At 41.9% G+C, this 25,574-nt stretch overlaps 1 protein-coding gene and 1 long non-coding RNA gene across 3 annotated transcripts in view; one reads left to right on the top strand and one right to left on the bottom strand.

Annotated features, from left to right (window-relative positions):
- Nucleotides 1–298: 298 nt before the first annotated feature.
- Nucleotides 299–4,248, bottom strand: LOC142659034 (uncharacterized). Of its 2 annotated transcripts, none has more exons than XR_012850256.1 (3): nt 3,553–4,248; nt 1,127–1,364; nt 299–395 (listed from the first exon to the last, which is right to left on the bottom strand). It is a non-coding gene; the product is annotated as an uncharacterized LOC142659034 (long non-coding RNA). The 2 variants fall into 2 exon arrangements; XR_012850255.1 differs by lacking the exon at nt 3,553–4,248 and adding an exon at nt 3,383–3,536.
- The window catches only part of PPTC7 (protein phosphatase targeting COQ7), a 59,909-nt gene continuing 37,950 nt past the window's right edge, over nt 3,616–25,574 (top strand). Inside the window, exon 1 of the mRNA XM_075834715.1 lies at nt 3,616–4,092. Within this exon, the coding sequence (XP_075690830.1) occupies nt 3,891–4,092 (202 nt within the window). The 5' untranslated portion in view covers nt 3,616–3,890. The remainder of the gene's footprint in view (nt 4,093–25,574) is intronic.

Genomic DNA, 25,574 nt, shown 5'->3' with positions numbered 1-25,574 from the left:
TCTAATAATTGTCAATTTGACAAAATTATTATTACTCCCATTGAACAAATATCCTGTGATATCCCTAACAGGTTCCAAAAACTTAAGCAGAGAGAAAATTACTGGATTTTCAAACTGATGACCTTGCATCCAAATGGCCTGAATGACATCTCAGAAACATCCCTTGATTAATGACTAATAACTACACCTTTTGTAACTATTTTTTAATATATTTACACAGATTTTCTTAAATGTGCTAAATTCAATGAACGGCTCATTTTAATATTTATGTTGAATATTTTAGTGTACTTACCTTGTCCTGATTAATTTTAATTCCTTCATTCCATCTCCGTGTATGCTGTTTGCGCTCTAATTTTAGTGTGGTTGCCTTGACTCTGGGGACGCTTTGTCGAGTCCTGCAACATATGAGCTTAGTTACATATATATATATATATATATATATATATATATATATATATATATATATATATATATATCTTTATCCTTTTCACATATAATTTCCTTGCTAAAGCTCATTTTCATACTATTCCAGTTATTTTTAACAAGTTTGTTCTGAAATGCACTTTATGTGCGCTCTGCGATCTTGCTAACATCCAAATGGATGTCTAATACCTTACATGCGCTTCACGATCTTGTAAACATCCAAATGGATGTTTGAGATCGTATGTGCGCCTTACAGACTTGTTAACATCCAAATGGATGTTTAAGACCTTTTGTGTGACTCACACTCCTGTTGACATCCAAATGGATGTTTAAGACCATATGTGCGCTTCACGTTCTGGTTAACATCCAAATGGATGCTTTAAAACGTAATGTGATTCCCTCTTTAATGTTTTATTGTTTTTGCTCCCTTTCTTTTTAAATAACATTGCTGTATATTGCCATGTATGTGTATATTAACCTTTTGACTGATACTTATATTTTAACTCTTAAACTTTGACCTGTGATGACGTCACTGAGGCACTTTGACCCCGATCACATTGGCGTTTTTTTTCTTACTGCATGGTGTATTTAAACATTTGTGTCTGTATAGTTATTTGATAAGGCCTGATGAAGATGCCGGTGTGGCATTGAAACGCATAGCATGATTGTAATAAAACATCAATATCATTGATCATTTATTTACTTTTATTGAGTAGCAGCGCCGTCTTTGGTCCTTTTTTCTTCCAACATATATTGTCTCCATTACGGTGGCCTTTTGGCTTCACCGGTTGGGATCTCAGCAGCAGCACTCACTCCATACTGCAATTTCAACGCGAATATTCTTCTGCCCTGTGGTGAGCATTCACTTGTATTTACTGACTGCTACTCCTTGGATTTACTTACACTATGTGGCGCCGTGCTTTTTTTCTTTATTTCTATACCTATAAGTGGGAAAGAAGAGATTGTTAATTTGTTCCCAAAGCGGTGGAATTGGGTTTGTAGGGTACGGCGTATCTGTAAATACCGATGAAAATGGGTACGTGGTATGTCATATTTAGTCTGTATTTGAGTAAAGGAAAGTAGGACATTATTATCATATAGGTCCCCTATAGTCTCAATAGTTGGAGATAAACGTAGTGGCATTGAAGGAAAGTAGGGAGTATTGTGCCATAAAGGCATCTCAGATATAACACTATCATAACCCAACTGTTTTTTGGCCTGCCTCCAAACAACACGAGACAGCTTGTGTAAGGGCAAGGGTTTAATAGACGTACTTAAAGTAGTCACTTCGAGGGAACCAAGCAAACACTACCAATGACATGGGCCAAATGATGTTCCGAATTGGGAAGAAACTCTCCAGGCATCCACGACTTCAGGGCCCTGAGCTGGCCTGCCAAATAATATTAAAAAAAATCCGGTAGTGCCGTTCCTGCCAGCAACTTGGGCCTTTGGAGCTTGGATAACCCAAGCTTGGGTCTAGAGCTACCCCAAAAAAATGGAGATAATAAGGAGTTAAGCGTTCTAAAAAATGATTTAGGTACAACAACTGGGCTATGTTCGAGTGCATAAAGAAATTTGGGCAATAGAATCATTTTAATCAAGTTTATACGGCCAGATACAGAAAGCAGCAATTTACTCCAGACATTAAATTTGGAGCGTGTGTAGCCCAGTAGTGGTAAAATGTTAAGGGAAAGGTCTAAATATGAAAGTTTGGGTCAGCTGATCGGATATTGACAATCTGTTATTGAGGACCTATACGAAGGATAGGCCATCAAAATAAGATGTCTGGAGAACCTCTCACCATTTCCTGTCTGATCTGTAATTTAGGGTAAGGTGTATTGATAAGATTTTGAGGTTTGACATAAGTAATTTGACAGACTTTACTTTTGGAATTTTTGCAGGTTGGCAGGCTTTTTGTGGTTCCAAAAACAGCACCATTCATTTTTAGGGGATATAGCTGCATTTTCTGTTACAGAGCTCCAATCCCCCGTCTTTCCTTCACACAGCCATAAGAGTTAAATGATAAAATCTGGCAGTCTACAAACACCACTATGGATATATTGACACATGACAGATTTACAGAAAATTACTGCGACTAAAAAGCAGTTCTATTCACGGAGTGTGTTTGTTTTGGCATAAAGCACACGTGATTCTGAAAAACCGATTCAGATAAATGGGACAGTGGGGCAAATTAACTGCCATGTGCCATGTGTGAATCTATCCTAAGGGTTCTATTTTGTTGGGCGATGTTCAAATGGCCGTCAGATGCTCAGTCGGCAGTCCCAGTCCCTATGATGGGAAGAATACTTTTCCATACATCAAAACGACAGAAACTACAACAGAACCTGATCTACTCCATTGCAAGTCCGTGCACCAGTGGGATCCTATGTGCGGTGGATCCAGCTATGTGTCGTGGTTTCCGTTATAAACAGAAACCGCGAAGTGCGTGTGAACAGTACCATAAGGCCCTTTTACACGGCAGATATTCTCTGTTCACTGTATTTGCTCATTTGTCATCTGATCGCTGCTGTTTACACAGGGCAATGATCGGGATCGAGGATTCGTATGAACTCTTGTGTACCTGATCATTGGCCCATTTAAAAGAGCGTTTACTTTATCCATTTCTTCTCGTAAGTGTAGGTCAGACAGCCTGATGGCTCATTTGCATATTTTAGCCCCGTAATAATGATCTAAAAATATCCACAGTACGTTGTCATTAGACATGATGACAATTTTAGATTTGCCTATTGCATTATTGAATGCTTGTAACTGCTACCCTTGGGACAAACCTCTTTTATCACACCAAATTTGCAGTTGACCCTTTCATTATAAGAAATTGCAGCATTTTATAAAAATTAATTATAGAATTCCTGAGGTCAAGCAGGAGAAGAAGGAAAAAGTGCACAACTTTGTCAGATGAAACCAGTAAGGCTCTGTCAATTTAGAACTTGCAACCTACTTGTATGCCATAATACAAGCCCATGACGTAAGTTTGATAAGTTTGCTGCTTTCTCATGTGACATTAGTACCGAAATAGTTTCCTAATGTTATATAAAGTCCATGGAAACACGACCAGACGGAGCAGCTCTGACAGAACGCCCCTCTGGCATCAGCAGCAGATCGGCGTACCTACTGCGGGGAATCCTGGTGACGTACAAGGACGTCAGGCAGTCACGTGTCTTACTGCAGTTGCCTCCCTCCTCCGGCCTCCTGAGTGTCAGTGCGGTCCAAGATGGCGGCAAAGGTCGACTGGACTCTTAAAAACCGGCACTGAGTGCGTCGTATAAGACACAAACAGAGAGACCGGTCGTCGGAAAGAGTTCGAGGTAGGAGGGTTACGACCCTCAGGGAAAGCACGGAGGAGAAAAGAAGTGAGAAGCCGCTGTGTCCTTGAGCAAGGCAGCGAGGAAGAGAAAGGAGCGGGCGACAAGGAGGAGAGCAAGAGGCACGGGGGGCCGTCCAGGGCCATGTTCTCGGTTCTGTCGTACGGCAGGTTGGTGGCCAGAGCGGTACTAGGCGGTCTCTCGCAGACGGACTCACGGGACTATAGCCTGGTGACTGCCAGCTGCGGATTTGGCAAAGATGCCAGGAAGGGCATCCTGAAGAAGGGAATGTGCTACGGCGACGACGCGTGTTTTATCGCCCGGCACCGGGCGGCAGATGTCCTGGGTGAGTGTATGTGGTCTATACCGCTGCGGGAGTGCTTGGGGCACATCCAGGTGCTTTCAAGCTGCAGCACAGGTATCTATGGGTGCTGCTTAGGGCACCTGCTTTGTATTACTGGCTTTAGTCTATTTGTCAGCTCAGCCCGTCACCATGCTATGTTTATATACGTCCTCTCTCTAGTATAGGAGACACGTGATCAGCTGTCCTGCGGTGCAGCCGTTGTAACACCCCTGTAACTCTTAAAGGGACAGCACTTATAAAAACTACTATAACCACAAATGTGTATTAAAAATGCTTTCTGGGGATATGGGCAGTAAAGTAATGGAGGCAGGGATTTTTTTTCTTTTGACTCGTCATCCTTTCTTCTAGCTGATAACAGAGAACAATAGATTACCTTCAGCTACACAGTTAATGGAGAGCACATCAACTCCACTCCGAGTTGCAGGGAGAGTGCTCATGCTCTAGGTGCCCCCGCTTTTTGCTTTTTTTTCAATGCATATGTCCTACGTACAGTGTGGCACAGATTGCGGTGCTTTCCTATTGCTCTTTGGGTTGAAGAATCTTTCTGCCGAGTTCTGGGGATGTCACTTGACCTTTTAGAATGACTGTTTTGGTCCCTTTGGCGGTTGTAGTGTCATTAGAACAAACCTTTTTCCTTCTGCCCTAATATGGCATTTTGGTTTTACAGAGGGGTACCCTCCCTCAGGACCCCTTTATTAGCCAGAGTTGAGGGCTTATAAGATCTGTGTAATACATGCAACAAAAATGCCAACCTGTTCCAATACGGGTTCATTGTATGTATTTGCATTTCCTATGCCATACCCGCTCTTCTGTATTTAGTTTGAGTAGAGGCCTACTTTCTTCAATGCTTCTGTTACTAGATGTCCTTGAAATGTACATTCTAATAGTTACCTTGTTATAACACTAATTCCTGTTTCACTTCATGGCCTGATGACCTTGACAGACATCTAGCCATGCAGAGGACATAGGACATGCGCTTGTACTCCATGTCCTGATCTCTTCTTGGCAAGAAACCCAACCCAATCCTTCTGGTATAAACTGATCTAAACAGGTTCGAAGCTTTTTGCTAGTTTATGTAGTCCGTATTGTATTTTCCTGTTTAATCTGTCAGCTTGCTTGCACTTTTTTTTTATAAATGTTGTAAAATATTTATTTCTAGCTTAGGAGCATCTCTGATTTTCCGTTTTGTTGCTCTGCAGATCCATTTGCAGAATGCAAGCTGTCATTTGCAGCCACCTGTGTTCTGTTTGTGGCATAAGCTTTCATTGAAGAAGCAATGATTCTGAAGAGAATGTCCGATACATGCTGCGGGACACCATGATTGCTCTGGCCCAAAATTTTTTTTAGCTTCTTTCCAGAGCTGTAAAAGAGAAACTGTCTCTATGGATGTATAAACAATAAGGACATCAGTACGGTAGTTTTATAGGCATACTAGTAAGTCCCATTATAGCCACTAAACAGTCCCCCAAATTGTCGAACGGTGAAGCGGAAAATAAGGCACTTCCTGTTTTGTAGTCATGTGGTGTATCCCATAATCCCTCTCAGCCAGTCAACTACTAAAAGAATCATGTGATTCAGTCTGTGACTCCTGTTTGTCAGTAGTCCTAAAGTGCATATCACATGATCTCTTTCAGAGCTGCTTACTGGCTGAGAGGAATCATGTGATAAACCATGTGACTGCACAGAGCCTGGAAGACTTGGTTCAATTCTGCTCACTTTTAAAGGTCTATTACACTGAACAGCGTCACACGGATGCTCTTCTATAAAATGGCACCATTGTAAAGATGTGGTTGTCTCTGCCACATGCAAGTTCCCAGGATTGTAACAGCTGTGTACAAGATAACACCAGTATATGCCCCAACTCCAGCTCTCTGCGTGCTGCCGAGCGATGACAGGAAGGTGCTCTGTGGAGAACTTGTGCCCCTTTGTTCTATCCAAGCTGTTGTATTGAATTCTATCAATACCTGTGTACAGTAGTGCTACGCTGGCGGTGGTCCCTGCCCTAGATACATTCAGCACCTGCGTTTACTTGTGTGTCCTGATGACCGTCCCGTGGCTAAATATTATGTCCTCAAACTGTAAAATGTCACAAGACCTTTATGTACTAAAGAAACTAGTGACTAAAAAAAAAAAGTGCTGGCAAATATGAAGCCTTTGCCCTTGGCAACGAGATTGCCGCTTTCATTCCACTCTGGGAATATCTAGCTGGGACTATATAACCTGCACAGGCCTTTATATGGTTACTGCAGTCTCTGGTTTAGTAACCTGGCGGCTTGTGAGGTGGTTTTGATATTCTACTGGGTTCAGGAGCCAAACTTAAAAAAAAAAAAAAAAAAAAAAAAAATTTTTGTCATGAACTACAACCAATTGTGAGGCCCAAGCGTCACCATATTATGGCTACTGAGGCCCCAGTGTAAAATGATTGAGAAGCCCTGCTCTAAAGCACCGAGCTCCTGTAATGAGAGCAAATTGTGACCACGCCGCTCTCCCCATTCACAGAACACGGGCTGTGCAGGAACGTCGCCTGGAATCTTCGTTCCGTGTCGCTGTGCCCGTTTGTTATCCCAATCACTCCCACTTGTTTCCCACTAAAGGAAGAAGTTTGGTTAATGGATATACATTAGGATATTTCTCATAAGGCAGTTCTTTAAAACAATGGATCAGATTTAGGGGACCGTTCACACGTAGCGTTAATACTGAAGATTTTCCGCAACAGATGTTGCGGGACATGCGCAGCATAATACAGTAGCAGCAGAGTGGATGAGATTTGAACAAATCTCATTCACATGCTACGTAAATGATGAGCAGAAAAACCGCTCAGAAATTGACGTGGTGCGGTTTTTTTTTTTTATTAATCCGCAGCATGTCCATTGTATTTGTGTAAACGCTGCTTATTTGTTGCAGGATTTCCCCACTGAATTCAATGGGGAGGTAAATCCCGCAACAAGTAGCAGATGTTGCGTTTTTGGGGCTGAATCGCAGCGATTCCGCTGCAAAAAACCACAAGTAAGAATTTATAATTTTTTTTTTAAATCTTCTACTTGCCCAGAAGTCTATTTCTTCGTCCAGGTCGACCTCCTGGGATGAAATGTCATCCCAGAAGGCCGGACTACAGCCCGTGGAGGAATTGGTCACCATGGCTACGTAAGTATGAAGCTTTTTTAATATATATATATATATATTTGCCCCGTGTGAACATGCTCTTACTAATGCTGTCTAATATTTAGATGTTAAACTTTTTTTCCTTGTTTGGTTCGTGTACGCCTGTTTTGCGTCAGATTTTGTTGCATTGTAGTTGCATGTCGGCGCATTTTAAGTCGTGTTCCGCTAACACATGCCCCCTTGACGGGCACAGCGCATAATGCGACTGTTAAGAAGTGTTGCATCTTTTGGCTGGCTGTAGTGCCGTACACTCCCCTGCCCCGTCGGTCATAAAATAATATTCTCGCCTCATCTATCCTTCGGTTCTCCCCTTCAGGCTCCCTCAGCAGTGCTGCAGCTCATACAAGGTCGTCCTGATGCCGAGTAGGTCCATATCTGCGATGCACATCCTGAGTATTTCATCACATGCAACATCCTGATTCCACCAGAAGGGGAGGGGGTAGCCTCAATGGGGGGTGGCAAGGTACAGGCACGGGCCTCTGCCTTGCTTAGCCGCACAAAGTGTCATTCTAGCCGGCATGGATTTAGTCTATAACTTAAGCCAGTTTTCTGGCGTAAATGATAATAAATTTGTTTTGCCCTGGTGGCCCCACCCTGTTTAGCCATGCCCCCCCCCCCCAATTCCAAAAGTGGCGACAGTGGTGTAAAATCTCTAAAATTGCGACTTTGTCCTTTTGCAACTTTTCTACACTAGGAAAAGTGGCATAGAAAACTGGCATAGAAAGGATGCAGCTAATTTTAATTTTTATATATATTTTTTTATGGTAGGGAGACAAACTAGTCACCAGTAATAATTTGTGTGGATTTGATGTAACGTATATTCTGTGATATGAACTCAATATTATATGCTTCCATGTCACTGAAAAAATTCTCTGATGCTTCAAGTGGGTTGGTGGAGGAGTCAGAAGTTTTTTGGAGGAAGCTGGGATATCGTGATGTGCGTTCTCCCAGGATTCCTCTGTATGCAAATCGCACATAATAGTGATCTAATGTCTGCTGGCCATTTACATCACTATTAGCAGTGATCTGCATACAGAGGAATGCCGGGAGGACACATGTCCTACCATGTGTTTACAGTTGGAGGCTTATGATGTCATTGTGACATCACAAGTTTCGGTGGCAACGACCAGAACACAGGAAGGAAACTTCCTGTATTTGGGTCCCATTGCAGATCACAGGCCTTAATTTGAAAGCTCTTTTAGGCTGGATTCACACATTGCATATTTGTTGCAGATTTTTGAGGCAAAGCCTGTAGTGATTTGAAAAGGAATGAGAAATATAAAGGAAAAACCCACGCTTATCCTTCCTCCTGGATCGAATTTTGGCTTTGGTTAAATATCTGCATTAAAATCTGCAATGAACGTGATGTGTGAATTTAGCCTTTAAGTATTTTTTGACAGGGTGCTGATCACTTCAGGAGGATCAGGGTGACTGAGTCAGTGCTTATACAGCGCGATCTGCACTAAAGATGGCCACATATTTACATCTAGCATCGGCAGCTGGAATGTAAGTATACGTATTGGGGACTTCGACAGGTTAATAACTAATGGTGGCCATACATAATAAATAACTGTCCGCACGACAATTATTTCTCCTGAGCGTCTTATCTTTCAATGGGTAGAGCGGCTTATCCTTCATCAGAATAAAGGATCTGGCATGTTAAAAACCATTATTGGGAGAAAGTTGGACAAACCCACCGATGTCCGCAGGATTGGCAGAGTTTTGGTTTGGGTGATTGCTGTGTTGACAATTGGAGTTTATACTATGCACAACTCTTATGTGGGTCATGACCTTGCTGCTACGTTATCATTTTGTGTGATGCAGTTGACCATTATCTGGCCCGTGACAGCGCTGCTCTATTGTCACAGCCAGCTCAGGCTTCAGTGGGCCAGTCAGCAGCTCAGGCTTCAGTGGGCCAGTCAGCAGCACAGCTCTTTGCTCTGAGGTACTAGTTAATAACTGGAGTTCTGAATGTGACCTTCAGGCAGGTCTATTGAAATCTAATTTTTGGAGTCCTTTTCTGTCACATGTCCCACGCAAATAAATGGCTTATCGATCTTATTTGTGAGTAGTAAAACAAAGCTTGCAGTGCTTCCACATCTGCGTTTAAGCCTCCGTAGGCCGATCCGGCTGAGAATACCGGAAGCAATAGCGCAGCGTGTTGCACTATTTCTGTTAAAACCACGGACACCTGGTGGAACCCATTAAAGTCAATGGGTTCCATCAACTGCCGGTAGTGCAAAGAAACCAGCGCTTCTGCTTATTCCCTTGTTCTACTACTCTGATGGAGCCGCACAATGGAATGGCGACCGAGGCCTAATTCTGCATAGAAGCCTGTTTTAGAAGAATGTTTTTGTGAAAGAATGGGGTGTGGAGCAATAGATCTAAAATAAAATGAGTCACGCCACAGTGGAAATGTTCTGTTCTGGGCCTGGTGGATTTTCCACAGTGAAGGCTTTAGTTTAGTGACTCATGCAGGAGAATTCTTCTCTTATTTCAGTTTTGCCATTTACGGGATCAGCGTGCTTTATAGGCTGTTTGTGCAGAGAGCGATGCATGGGAGTTCTCAACATAAGAGGGCAGCAAAAAACACTTCTCATGGCTTTATTTTATTCCTCTGCTTGTGTTTCCAGCTACATTCAGTCCGTATGGTCTGGAGCAACTCACACTTGAATTGTGTACAGACTTTTGGAATTTTTCCTTACTTGGCATAGCACATTATTATTGTATATGGTTTCTGTTGCCTTGGTGTTTAAGGTGTGGAAATGTGACAAACTTGGCTGCTGCCCCATTCAAGACCTGGCATTGCCAAAGGCCATAGGAAGGACATATTAGAAGAGCCATACGACTATGTTCACACATGCATCGGTGTGGTCTGTCCTGCTCCATCAGAGGAGCAGAACAAGGGAATAACGGAAGCAACGGTTCCGTTGCACGACGAACACAGCCGACGGAACACGTTGGCTTTAATAGGTTCTGTTGAGTGTCTGATTTTACCGGAGACCATAATCTTGGCCGGACCTGTAATGGAGATCTGAACGAGGCCTAATGTGGTAAATGTGGACAACCAAGAATAAAAAAGCCAGGAAAATACCTAGTAACTCAACCAAAACAAACCATTGGAACTAGAATATCACAAGGAGTAATTTTCATTCTGCTCCTTTCATTAGAGTTGCTAGTAACTTCATAATGTGCTGACAGGCATGTTGTCTGTGCCTAGAAAGACAAGTGGAATGATACGGCTGCTGCTAGAGCAGCTTATAAAGATGCTGGCGGATTGTATAAGGGCACGTGCACTGGTTCCTAAAGTCTCCTTTTTTTTTTTTTGCCCTTTTAGTATTGCATTAATTCTTCCTGAATAATTATTTATTACTCCAAAGGCATGTTTCACAAGCATTGACACTCTGAGAAAGTACTGTACCATACGGAGCCGGAGGCACCATGCAGCGGTACAGAGTCGTGATATGTACATGTGTGGGTGAGGCCTAACGAGAAAACTGACACGAAACACCAACTTTCAAGGCAATTTGAGTTGATATCTTGGGGGGAGCCCTATTTCAGTCGACTGTAATGCAATGTGACATTGTAATAGATTTGTCCACCTATGTGTAAAAAAAAACAAAACTTTCCCTCTAACATGAATGACTGTCATTCATGTTGGAGGGAACATTTTTATTTTTTTTTAAACTTAAATAGGGTAATCTGACCCCCACTGAAAATAGGTGTAGTATTATTATGCACTGTATTATGGTCAAATAACATTTTGGTATTTGATATCCTTGTCCTTTAGATACCTACCTCTTGGCAGTCTGTAAAATGAAGTAATTTTTAACCTACCTCTTGGCAAATTACAGCTATTTTGCTTTCATCTTCTGAAAAGTGGCTTCAAGGTTATTTCAGGTTCAAATCATCTTCCGTTACATGGGGATTAGATTTTTCACTGTAGGTACACCAGAGGTCCTGCCATTATAGATGAGCCAAATAAGTTTTGGGTCTGATTTGGACGATCCAGCCGTCAGATTCTATTCAAATAAATTTGTCACGAATTGAAAGAGCCCCGATTTGTCCTGAAAAGTCGTGTATGACACGCTGAAGTCTTCTAGGATTATATCCAACACTTTTAAAACTCTAACACCAAGACAGCATTTTTAATGTCCGTTACAGCAACATATATGGCTATGGGTAAACGGATGATAGCCGGTGGTAACAAACCGCCTGTTTAAAAGCACACTGCACTGTTGTTGTTTTTTTTTTTTTTTTTTTTTTTTAATGCTCTTTAACCCCTTAATGACCGGGCCATTTTGCACGTTAATGACCAAGGATTATTTTTTGTTTTTTCACGGTCGCATTCCGAGAGTCGTAACTCTTTTTTTTATTCCGTCTATATAGCCGTATAAGGGCTTGTTTTTTGCGGGACGAGTTGTATTTTGTAATTGCACCATTTTTAGATGCTTACAATATATTGATTAACTTTTATTAACTTTATTTTAGGAGAGAATTGAAAATAAGCAGCTATTCCAGCATTAATTTTCACGTTATAAATTTACGCCGTTTACTATGCAGCGTAAATAACATGTTAACTTTATTCTATGGGTCGGCACGATTACGGGGATACCAAATATGTAAAGCTTTTATATGTTTTCCTACGTTTGCACAATAAAAACCCTTTTAGAAAAAAATTACTTGTTTTTGCATCGCCGCGTTCCAAGAGCCGTAACGTTTTTATTTTTCCGTCGATGTGGCCGTACGTGGGCTTGATTTTTGCGGGACAATGTGTAGTTTTCATTAGTACTATTTTGGGGTACATAGGACTTATAGATTAACTTTTATTTTATTTTTTATGGGGGGAATGGGAGAAAAGAGAATTTTGACGTTGTTTTTTGCGTTTTCTTTGGACGCCGTTCATCCGGTGGTTTAATTAATATGTTCATTTTATTGGTCAAGATGTTACGATCGCGGGGATACCATATATGTGTATGTGTGATTTGTTTTGACCGTTTTACTAAATAAAACCACTTTTTGGGCCAAAAAAGTAGTTTTATTTGACTTTGACTGTAATTATTTATTTATTTTTTTCACAAACTTTATTTAACTTTTTAAAATTTTTTTTTTTTTTTTTTTTTTTTTTAGTCCCACCAGGGGACTTCACTTTGCGATCTGCTGATCGCATATATAATGCTTTGGTATACTTCGTATACCAAAGCATTATTGCCTGTCAGTGTAAAACTGACAGGCAACCTGTTAGGTCATGCCTCCGGCATCGCCTAACAGGCAGATGCTGAAGGCAGACCTGGGGGTCTTTGTTAGACCCCCGGCTGTCATGTAAACCCGACGGCGACCCGCGATGTGTTTGCGGGGGCGCCAATCGGGTGACAGAGGGAGCTCCCCCCTCTGTCAAACACATTAAATGCCGCTGTCACTATTGACAGCGGCATTTAATGGGTTAAACTGCCGGAATCGGCGCGCGCTTCGATTCCGGCAGTTGCAGCAGGAGCCAGGCTGTGTATAACAGCCGTGCTCCTGCCGCTGATTGCGTGGGTACAGTCTCAGTACCCGCGCCATCACAGGACGGATATATCCGTCCTCCTGCGCGAACTAGCAGCTGCTGAGGACTGATATATCCGTCCTTCGGCGTTAAGGAGTTAGAGGCTCTGTCACCAGATTCTCAAATCCCTATCTCCTATTGCATGTGATCGGCGCTGGACGTCATGTGTATTCAGAATCCTGACACTTCTGAATCTGTTCTGTGAGATTTCAGCAAGCCGTGCGTAATCTCGCGAGATTACGAGGTAAACGAGATTTTGTTTCCCTTGCTGGAAATCTCACAGAAAAGATTCAGAAGTGTCAGGATTGTGAATACACATAACGTCCAGGCTGGAGGTCATGTGTATTCATTATCAGGACACTTGTGTATGTGGCTGCACATCGTTCTAGTAAGAATGTGATGCTGCTGTGTAAATGAATGGAGAGGAGTGCATGATGCTGATTGATCACTGATTCGTCAGCATCATACACTTCTAGTAAAACAAGTAAACACGCCCCGTTAAAAACACAATACACGCCCAGTTGGACATACGAATAAAAACACACCCAGTTGTCCATTTCAAAGCTCATTTGCATATATATAAAATTGCTCATAACTTGGCCAAAAATGAACGTTTTTCAAAAAAAACAAAACATTACTGTTCTCTACATTGCAGCGCCGATCACATGCAATAGGAGATAGGGATTTGAGAATCTGGTGACAGAGCCTCTTTAAGATGAAAACATTTTTTTTGTCATTTGGACACAGACTGAAGTAAAACGTCACATTGTAAATGTTTGACGCGGAACAATACCCCAATTTTTGATGGCACTGTTATTAGCACTAAGATTTATGCAATATGAGTGAAGGCAGCTGCGTGCTATCTGCACCAGGATTAAAATTATTTAAAGAGGCTCTGTTACCACATAAGTGGCCTATAATGTGATCGGCGCTGTAATGTAGATTACAGCAGTGTTTTTTTATTTAGAAAAACGAACAATTTTGATGGAGTTATGACCTATTTTAGATTTATCCCCATGACTTTCTTAATGCCCAAATGGGCGTTTTTTAGCTTTTGACCAAGTTGGCGTTGTAAAGAGAAGTGTATGACGCTGACCAATCAGGCTTGAGAGACCCTCCACTTGTCACGGGTTGAAACGTTGCCATTTTTTACTGGATGTTTGACCAATAATAGAACATATTGATTGAAATTTGGGAGACGTGTGCTGCTGTTCAACCATGCTTTTTCTGCTGACCAATCAATGTCATACACTTTTCTCTCCATTCATTTACTCAGCACATAGTGATCTTGTGGTGTTCACGATGTGCTGTCATTTACTCACACATTAACGTTACTGAAGTGTCTTGAGTGAATAGACATCGCTTCCAGCCAAGACGCGATGTCTATTCACAATCCCGACACTTTGGTAACGTTTGTGTGGGACTTAATGACAGAACAGCATGATCATGCTGTTCTGTCATTAAGTCCCACACAAACGTTAACAAAGTGTCGGGATTGTGAATAGACATTTCGTCCTGGCTGGAGGTGATGTCTATTCGCTCTCGAGACACTTCAGTAACGTTAATGTGTGAGTATGTGACTGCACATCGTGAACACCACAAGATCACTATGTGCAGAGTAATCTAATGGAGAGAAGTGTATGACGCTGATTGGTCAGCGTTATACACTTCTCTTTACAACGCCCATTTGTCAAAAGCTAAAAAACGCCCTGTTGGGCATTAAGAAAGTAATTAGCATAAATCTAAAATAGGTCATAACTCCATCAAAATTGATTATTTAAAAAAAACACTGCTGTAATCTACATTACAGCGCCGATCACATTATGTAGAAGATAGGGCACTTATAATCTGGTGACAGAGCCTCTTTAAGAAGAGTTGTGAATTATGTGATATTGGTGGTTCACAAGTTAATGTAGGAGTTGTATAGCTGCAGCAGCACTCACACGCATCAATGGCTGCCTGTCTAACACACTGACTCACTCGTATCTTTTTCTTAAAAAGTGTATCTCTCGATCAAATTTTTGTAAATCTAACTATGTATTCTCTTCTCCCTATGAAACACACTCACTGTCCCTAATCACTAATCGTTTTTTAGCAGCGTTTCCTGGTTGGGCTTTTTATAGTGGCTATGACTCATATGTGACTCACATCTATGATGGCTATGCCAGCGGTAGGGCTGTCTGCAAGTCATTATGGGGAAGGTCTTACTACTCTCTCATCTTGCCTTCTACTGAGCTGTAAAATGGCAACTGCCATTTTAAGGGATTTGTGCAGGACGAATCTAAGGTTTTTGATTTGCGAGAATCTGAAACTTTTGGGTAGTTCACAACAAATTCAATGAATGTAGAATCTATTCACTCATCTCTGCCTGTCACCTTTCCTGGCATATCTGTTTGAGTAAATGTAATCCTCATGAAATAACAATTCTATCTCATCTTGGAACTCTACTTTATGCCATTATTCCTCCTAGAAATGTGTAATTTGACAACTGAGTGTTACTAGTTTGGAATCTGTCCCTACATAAACTGACCATATCCAATCAGTGCGGACAGAGGGAGACTGTAGGAACACACTCCCTTTGAAAAGAGTAATGGTAAAACTAGCCATTCACATAAGACGGTGATCAGCTGCAATGTGGTTGATCAATTGTATGCGAGATCAGGGTGTCAGTTTTTTTTTTTTTTAGAGGCTCTGTCACCAGATTTTGCAACCCCTATCTGCTATTGCAGCAGATCGGCGCTGCAATGTAGATTACAGTAACGTTTTTATTTTTAAAAAACGAGCATTTTTGGCCAAGTTATGACCATTTTTGTATTTATGCAAATGAGGCTTGCAAAAGTACAACTGGGTGTGTTTAAAGTAAAAGTCCAAGTGGGCGTGTATTATGTGCGTACATCGGGGCGTTTTTACTACTTTTACTAGCTGGGCGTTCTGATGAGAAGTATCATCCACTTCTCTTCAGAACGCCCAGCTTCTGGCAGATCACGCTGTGACGTCACTTCCCCAGGTCCTGCATCGTGTCAGACGAGCGAGGACACATCGGCACCAGAGGCTACAGATGATTCTGCAGCAGCATCGGCGTTTGCAGGTAAGTCGATGTAGCTACTTACCTGCAAACGCCGATGCTGCTGCAGAATCAACTGTAGCCTCTGGTGCCGATGTGTCCTCGCTCGTCTGACACGATGCAGGACCTGGGGAAGTGACGTCACAGCGTGATCTGCCAGAAGCTGGGCGTTCTGAAGAGAAGTGGATGATACTTCTCGTCAGAACGCCCAGCTAGTAAAAGTAGTAAAAACGCCCCGATGTACGCACATAATACACGCCCACTTGGACTTTTACTTTAAACACAACCAGTTGTACTTTTGCAAGCCTCATTTGCATAAATACAAAAATGGTCATAACTTGGCCAAAAATGCTTGTTTTTTTTAAAATAAAAACGTTACTGTAATCTACATTGCAGCGCCGATCTGCTGCAATAGCAGATAGGGGTTGCAAAATCTGGTGACAGAGCCTCTTTAAACTGACTCCCTGGGGCTAGCACAAAGAGGCAAATGGTTGGTCGATGATGCCATGTACATATAGTTACTTCCAAATTTTCCACCCTGGCTGATCACCACCTTTTCAACCATCGTGTTGAAATGACAAAAATCGGGCGATTTTTGTCTTGTATATGGCCCGTTTAACACACAGTTAGGGCTTATTTAGACGAACGTGTAATTAGTCGTGCAACGCGCGTGAGTTTCACGCAGCGTGCGTCCGCTGCGTAAAACTCACGACATGTCCTATATTTGTGCGTTGTTCGCGCATCACGCACCCATTGAAGTCAATGGGTGCGTGAAAATCACGCTCAGCACACTTAAGCACTTCCATGTGATTCGCGCAACAGCAGTAAGAACTATGAATGAAAACAAAAGCACCACGTGCTTCTCTGTTTACAAACATACAGAGTGTCATAATGATGGCGGCTGCGCGAATATCACGCAGCCACGCATCATACAATGCTGACACACGGAGCTGTTAAGTACCTTTTGCGTGCGCAAAACGCACACGTAAATCTGGCCTTAGAAATATATGAAAATAAATAAGAGGAATGACACAATGCAGAATTTTAACCCCTTCCCTCTTTTGCCACTTTTGACCTTCCTGACAGAGCCTCATTTTTCAAATCTGACATGTTTCACTTTATGTGGTAATAACTCCGGAATGCTTTTACCTATCCAAGCGATTCTGAGATTGTTTTCTCGTGACACATTGGACTTTGTTACTGGCAAAATTTGCCCGATACATTCAGTATTTAATTGTGAAAAACAGCAAAATTTAGCGAAAAATTGCAAAAATTAGCATTTTTCTCAATTTAAATGTATCTGCTTGTAAGACAGGCAGTTATACCACACAAAAATGTTGCTAACTAACATCACCCATATGTCTACTTTAGATTGGCATCGTATTTTGATCATCATTTTATTTTTCTAGGACGTTACAAGGCTTAGAACTTTAGCAGCAATTTCTCACATTTTCAAGAAAATTTCAAAATGCTATTTTTACAGGGGCCAGTTCAGTTGTGAAGTGGCTTTGAGGTCCTTAGATATTAGAAACCGCCAATAAGTCACCCCATTTTAAAATCTGCACCCATCAAAGTATTCAAAACAGCATTTAGAAAGTTTCTTAACCCTTTAGACGTTGCGCAGGAATTAAGGCAAAGTAGAGGTGAAATTTACAAAGTTCATTATTTTTTTCCAGAAATTCATTTTGAATCCATTTTTTTTGTACCACGGAATGTTTTACCCAAGAAATGCAACTCAATATTTATTGCCCAGGTTCTGCAGTTTTAGGAAATATCCCACATATGGCCCTAGTGCGCTAATGGACTGAAGCACCGGCCTCCGAAGCAAAGGAACACCTAGTGGATTTTGGGCCTCCTTTTTATTAGAATATATTTTAGGCACCATATCCGCTTTGAACAGGTCTAGTGGAACTAAAACAGTGGAAACCCCCCAAAAGTGACTCCATTTTGGAAACTACACCCCTCGAGGAATTTATCTAGGGGTGTAGCAAGCATTTTGACCAGCCAGTTTTTTTGCAAAAATTTTTGGAACTAGGCCATGAAAATGAAAATCTACATTTTTTTCAAATAAAATGTAGGTTTAGCTAATTTTTTTTTCATTTCCAAAAGAACTAAAGTAGAAAAAGCACCACAAAATTTCTCCCGAGTAAAACAATACCCCACATGTGGTAATAAACGATTGTTTGGACACACAGCGAGGCTGAGAAGGGAAAGAGCGCCATTTGGCTTTTGGAATTCAAATTTAGCAGGAATGGTTTGCGGAGGCCATGTCGCATTTGCAGAGCTCCTGAGGGGACAAAACAGTGGAAACCCCCAACAAGTGACCCCATTTTGGAAACTACACCCCATGAGGAAATTATCTAGGGGTGTAGCAAGCATTTTGACCAGCCAGTTTTTTTACAGAACTTATTGTAAGTAGGCCGTAAAAATGAAAATCTACATTTTTTCAAAGAAAATGTAGGTTTAGGTATTTTTTTTTCATTTCCACAAGGACTGAAGGAGAAAAAGCACCGCAACATTTGTAAAGCAACTTCTCCCGAGTAAAACAATACCCCACATGTGGTCACAAACATCTGTTTGGACACACGGTAGGGCTCAGAATGGAAGGAGCACCATTTGGATTTTGGAATGGTTTCTGGGTGTCATGTCACATTTGCTGAGCCCCTGTAGTACTAGTACAGTGGAAACACCCCAAAAGTGACTCCATTTGGGAAACTGCACCCCCTGAGGAATCATCTAGGGGTATAGTGAAAATTTTGATCCCAAAGGTTTTTTGCTGAATTAATTAGAATTAAGCCATGAAAATGAAAAAAAAATTTTTTTCCAACAAGATGTCGTTTTAGATACACATTTTTCATTTTTGCAAGGAATAGAGAAGAAAAAGCACCCCAACATTTGTAAAGTAATTTCTCCCGAGTACGGTAACACCCCATATGTGGTTATAATCGGCTGTTTACGTATATGGGAGCATTCAGAAGAAAAGGAGCGGTATTTATCTTTTGGAGCGTAGATTTTGCTGGAATGGTTTGCGGACGCCATGTTGCATTTGCAAAACCACTGATGTACCAAACAAAAGTGACCCCGTTTTAGAAACTACACCCCTAAAGGCATTTATCAAGGGGTGTAGTGAGAATTTAGACTCCACAGGTGTTTTTCAGAAATGAATACGCAGTGGATTGGTCAAAGTGAAAATTGCAATTTCTCCACTGATCTGCCCATTCACCGCACAAGATGTCGTGCCCCTAGAGAATCTTACCCCATAAATTGTTAAGCGGGTTCTCCCGAGTATGGTAATGCCTTACTTGTGGCCATAAATTGCTGTTTGGGCACGCTGTAGGGCTAAGAAGGGAAAGACCGCCATTTTGAGCATGGATTTTGCTTGGTAATAGTTCTGTTTGGGGTTTTGCTGGTATTTCCGTTTATAATGTGGTGGCATATGTAATCTGTGCGGAGTATATCAGGGCATAATAGGAGGGTATAATCATGGGGTAAATAATACAATTATCCATAGATGTGTGTTACGCTGTGAAGCGATCCGTTAGGCACAGGCCGGTGTCACACTGATAAACGGTTTTCTTTCTTATCCCCCTTTTGTAACACTCTTTACACTGCACCTTTTGGGGACTTTTTCTCCTTCGTAGTTTGGGAAATATTACTGGGAAAGTTTTGCACTGGTATAATACGGGCGCCCTCGCTTCCAGCGGATGTCCCTTCCCTTTCCTAGTTCCTAAATCCTGGGGCCCTGAAACTGAAGGAATGTTCCCCTCCGGCCTGCGCATTGAGATATTTTTCATCACCGCATTACTAGTGCCATAACTTTTTTGTTTTTCAGTTGATTGAGCGGTGTGCGGGCTTGTTTTTTGCGAGACGGGCTGTAGATTTTATTGGTACCATTTTAGAACACATACGACTTTTTGATCACTTTTTATTTCATTTTTTGGTAAAGGAAATTACCAAAAACAAGCAATTCTGGAATAGTTTTTTATTGGTTTTTTTATCGGCATCCACAGTGTGCCCTAAATTACATGTTAGCTTTATTCTGCGGGTCGATACGATTACGGCGATACCAAATTGATATAGTTTTTTTTATGTATTGCAGCTTTTGCACAATAAAATCACTTTTTTTATAAAATCATTTGTTTTCTGTGTCGACATTCTAAGACCCAGAACTTTTTTATTTTTGCGTGCACGAAACGGTGTCTGGGATTATTTTTTGCGGGACGGATTGTCATTTTTTATTAGTACTATTTTGGAGTAAATGTGACTTTTTGATCACTTTTTATAGCATTTTTTGGAAGGAGACGTGACCTAAAAACAAAGATTCTGGCGCTGTTTTTCATGTCTTTTTTTACCGCATTCACCGTGCGGGATAAATTACATAATAGTTTTGTAGTTTGGGTCGTTACGGACGCGGCGATACCAATTATGTATAGTTTTTTGATTTTTACGGTTTTTCCCATAATAAAAGACTTACTATGGGAAAAAAGTCAGTTTAGCTTTATTTTTATTTGAAATGTGTGTGTTTTTATTGTTTTACCACATTTTTATTAACTTTTTTTTACTTTTTTTTAACTTGTCCCACTAGGGGACATGAGGGCCTGATGCCCCGATCGCTACTCTAATACACTGCACTACATATGTAGTGCAGTGTATTAGCGCTGTCAGTTATTCACTGACAGCAAGCCTATGAGGACACGCCGCAGGCGGGTCCTCATCGGCTCCCGTACAAGGCAGACTCGGACGCCATTTTCTGGCGTCCGATTGCCACAGCAACCCAGCGATTGCATCACTGGGTTGCCGATCGGGTGAAAACCTATCAGATGCTGCGCTCTATTGAGCGCAGCATCTGAGGGGTTAATCTGCCGGATCGGAGAATAGCTCCGGTCCTGGCAGTTACAGGAGGGTGCCAGCTGTATAATACAGCTGTCACCCCACGGTGATGGTGCCGGCTCTGCTCCTGAGCCCGCACCATCACTGCGCCGTATATATACGGCGCTTTGCGGGAAGCACCTCCCGACAGCGCCGTATATATACGGCGGATGTCGGGAAGGGGTTAAGAAAATGTTGCAGAATTATTTTGTGGAGAATAAGGCCCTATTCACACTGAGGTTTTTTTTGCAGGCAGAAAAAATGTGACTCCGAATTACTTCAGGAATTGAGGCAGATTTTGACCAGCCTGAAATTTTTTTTTTTTTAAAAACGCAGTGAAAGACACTCGGAAACCAGCGCTGCAGGTTTTTTGAGAGATCAGAGGCGGAAACTGCGGCAAAGGACATGCTGCTTTATCCTGCAAGGGGAAAAAAAAAAGCCTCTGCCTCCCATTGAAATTATCAATAGGGGGTTATTTCAGCTGTTTTTTCGTGCTGATTCCGACGCGGTTTTCGTACCAAACTGTGTGAAGAGGGCCTAAAAGGATTTACATGCACCGACATGTCTGGAGAGGCAACCGCTGCTTTTTAAGGAACAGGGTGTGGAATCTGGCAATTTACTTGGATACAAACACAAGTCAGTGCCCTGATGCGTTTTTTATCTTTGTACCAAGCATTTTGAAAACGGTCTGAGACCCAGTTCAGTTTTTTTTTACGTGGAAACTGCGTCGAAATCGGCGGCACGAAAGTCCGGAACTGCCTCCCATTGGTTTTAATCGGAGGCGTGTTTTCCGCGGCAGTTTTTAGCGGTAAAAAGAAGCGGCATGCTCTCTCTTGCTGCGGTTCCGCCTCTGACCTTCCATTGAAATAGTTGGGAGGCAGAGTTTTTGCTGCAAGATTTTTCTGCCTGCAAAAAAGCCACTCTGTGTGAACAGGGCCTAAGACCACTTTCACACAGCAGTATTTTGATCAGTATTTGTAAGCAAAAAACCAGGAGTGGAACCTACTGAGAATAAATATGGTTTAAAGAATAACACCCCTCCCATGTCTTGGACCAACTCCTGGTTTTGCCTTACCCATACTGATCCAAAATACCACGATGGAAAAGTTGCTTTAAAGAGGCTCTGTCACCAGATTCTCAAATCCCTATGTCCTATTGCATGTGATCGGCGCTGCAATGTAGATAACAGTAAAGTTTTTGTTTTTTTAAAAACGTTCATTTTTGGCCTAGTTATGAGCAATTATATATATGCAAATGGACAATTGGGCGTTTTTTTTTCGTTATGTCCAACTGGGCATGTATTGTGTTTTTAACTGGGCGTGTTTACGTGTATGACTCTGACCAATCAGTGACCAGTCAGCGTCATAGACTCCTCTACATTCATTTACACAGCAGCGATGTGCAGCAACATACACAGAGATTAACGTTAATCAAGTGTCCTGATAATGAATACACATGAAATCCAGCCTGGACGTCATGTGTATTCAGAATCCTGACACTTCTGAATCTTTTCTGTGAGATTTCCAGCAAGGGAAACGAAATCTCGTTTACTTCCGTAATCTCGCGAGATTACGTGTGGCTTGCCGGAATCTCAGAGAAAAGAGTCAGAAGTGTCAGGATTCTGAATACACATGACGTCCAGGCTGGATTTCATGTGTATTCATTATCCGGACACTTGATTAACGTTAATCTCTGTTTATGTGGCTGCACATCGCTGCTGTGTAAATGAATGGAGAGGAGTGTATGACGCTGACTGGTCACTGATTGGTCAGCGTCATACACGTAAACACGCCCAGTTAAAAACACAATACACGCCCAGTTGGACATAACGAAAAAAAAAACGCCCCGTTGTCCATTTCAAAGCTCATTTGCATATATATAAAATAGCTCATAACTTGGCCAAAAATGAACGTTTTTTAAAAAAACAAAAACTTTACTGTTCTCTACATTGCAGCGCCGATCACATGCAATAGGAGATAGGTGTTTGAGAATCTGGTGACAGAGCCTCTTTAAATTATATAAAGTGATCCCTGCACAGCGGGTGGCTGTGAAGGGGCCTCAGCGCTGGATTTTATTATCCGTATTGTTGGAGGTCCTGGTAGGTCTCGGGGATATGCCATCACTTTCTAAGATTGGGAAACCCCTTTAAGAAGGGGTTTCCCAATCAGATATTTAACATATCCACAGGATACATCATAAATGTCAGATACGGGTCCCACCTCTGGGACCCGCACCTATCTCTAAACCCCTGCCTCTGTGTTGTGGCTGAATCGTGTGATCTCCGACGGTGAATTATGGAAACATTGTAGCTCACAAGCTACGTTGCTTCCGTACCTGCCATTCACTACTATGGGAGTTACAGAAACAGCGTAGCCCAGCGAGCTACGCTGTTTCTGTAATTTATGGTTGGAAATCACACGCTGCAGACACGTAGAACAGGGTTTAGGGGGGCCCCGTTCTGGAGATAGATGCGTGTACCACCTCTGGGACCCACACCTATCTGACATTTGACACATTCTGTGGATCTGTCATAAATGTCTGATAGGAAAACCCCTTTAAATCTAAAGCAAAATCGTGTGTTCATGTTCATACGTGGCAGGTAATTTTCTTATGCACTGTTTTGTTTTTTCTTTGCATCAGCGAGAGAATGGCGTTTTGTAAAACCTCTTTCTTGCATTGTACTGTACCCTGTTGCAGATGACTGATCTGTATAAAGTCTATCTATAAACGGTTAAATATCTTTTAAACACAAAAATGAATGCATTTGAACTTTGAAAGCATACATTGAATAATATATGGGATGTATTGGTAACTTACAAGTAAGCCAGCAGCTAGCCTTGCTGCATAATGTAGTATAGTGATAACTTGATCAAAGTAAAGTCCATGGAGTGGGCAGCCTCATGCATTAAAATGTGACCAATAGTTCACCAGAAAGTGTGATCATTTTATCTATGGACGTTGAACATAAGGATGTTTATTGTGAAAAATACGGCAACCTGGAGAGTAGCTGCATTTAGGACTGGTGTTCTTGTCGCTCTGCATGCGGAGGCTTGAAAAGACACGGTCTGTAATTTGTTCTTTGTTTTATATGATAGCCTCGGGTCAGGGTGGATCTGTCATTTCAGTATCTTGCTGTTCTGATCTCACTTTTTATCCCAGAGCGGTTATGGACATGAAGCCTTCTCACCGCGCCTAATTTTAGTGGAACATAATGGAAGGGTTTGGGTAGGGACACATGCAGGGTAAACACTATGGATTTTCAGCAACTGGTTTAGTTGCGGGGAGAATCTGCAGCGTAGTACAGTTGCTGCAGTGTGGATGAGATTTGAACAACTCATCCACACAATGCGGGGAAAAAAATCAGTTGAAAAGCCATTCATAAAATGACTGGTGCGTTCCTTTTTTTTTTTAATATGCAGCATGTCCATTTATGCTGCGGAATCCTCTTCTGTTGCAGGTTTTCCCCATTCAATTCAATGGGGAGTTAAAACCTGAAGCAAATAAGCAAATGTTGCGATTTTTGCGGGGGAAAAGCTGCAATTATAACGCAAAAATCACAACTCAGAAAATTTTTTATTTTTTTTGCTTGAAAAATAAGTTCATGCTTACCCTCGGCTGTTGTCATAGCGATGAGATACGCTCCTCTGCGTTTCATCCCATGTGACTGGTGCAGCAGTCACACGGACTACAGCGTCATCCCAGGAGGTTGGGCTATACTCTGAGCAGAGGAATGTGTCGCCATTACAACGTAGTAAGTATAAACTTTGTTGTTTTTTTTTTTTTATCCATCTGAAAAAACTGACCCACAATTTGGTGAGGTTTTTCGGGCGGAATTCCACGCAGCTTCCAGGACATATACGCTGTATACGAGTAGTTTTTACGTTTTATTTTTTCCACCACATTCGTCACACAGAGGATTCAATTACGCATGTCCGTTCGTAGGGGGGCACCAGTAATTCCTCCCTCTATAGCCGATATTTTAAGTGAAACGTAGTGCAGTATTCGGACTAAACTCTTTTAGTTGTACTGGAGTAATCCTTGCCTTCTAAATTTCTGAATGCAATGGCTTTCACTCTCCATAAACGTTAGGCCTTATTCACATGAACGTATATTACGTCCGTGATACGCGCGTGAAAATCACGCGTGTCGCACGGACCTATGTTAGGCTATGGGGACGTTCAGACTGTCAGTGATTTTCACGCAGCGTGTGTCCGCTGCGTAAAACTCACGACATGTCCTATACTTGCCCGTGATTCACGTAGCACGCACTCATTGAAGTCAATGGGTGCGTGCAAATGGCACACGGAAGCACTTCCGGGTGACGCCCTTGATTCGCGCTACAGTTGTTAAAGCCGTGAAGGGAAACCTAAAAGCCCCTCCTTCTTTTTTTATGTTACGAAACAGTAGTGTCATAATGATGCCGGCTGCGTGAAAATCACGCAACCACGTACCATATACAGATGGCACAATGAACTTTTGCGTGCGCAAAACGCGCATGCTCGTGTGAATCTGGCCTTATACAGTAGACGGGTCATGAAAACCAAAGATTTACCCCAGTCAATGTCAGAGCCCATTATAGTGGTTATCCCGAAGCTGGCCGTATCTCGCCCATATTTTGTTCTTACCACTGTACCAACTTGCTACTGCAGTTTGATGTTACAGTATTTTAATACTTATAAGCTACACTAAATGGACAGGAATATTGGGACACACCTCTAGAAGCATCCCTAACTTTTCATGTGAATTTTCAGCACAAGCGGTCGTGTACATGCGGAATAATGCTATTTCTGGCCATTATATGACTTGTATGTGGGATTATTTAGC

Source organism: Rhinoderma darwinii, chromosome 1, assembly GCF_050947455.1.
Source record: "Rhinoderma darwinii isolate aRhiDar2 chromosome 1, aRhiDar2.hap1, whole genome shotgun sequence".
NCBI lineage: Eukaryota > Metazoa > Chordata > Amphibia > Anura > Rhinodermatidae > Rhinoderma > Rhinoderma darwinii.
This window is presented reverse-complemented; position numbering and strand designations above follow the sequence as displayed.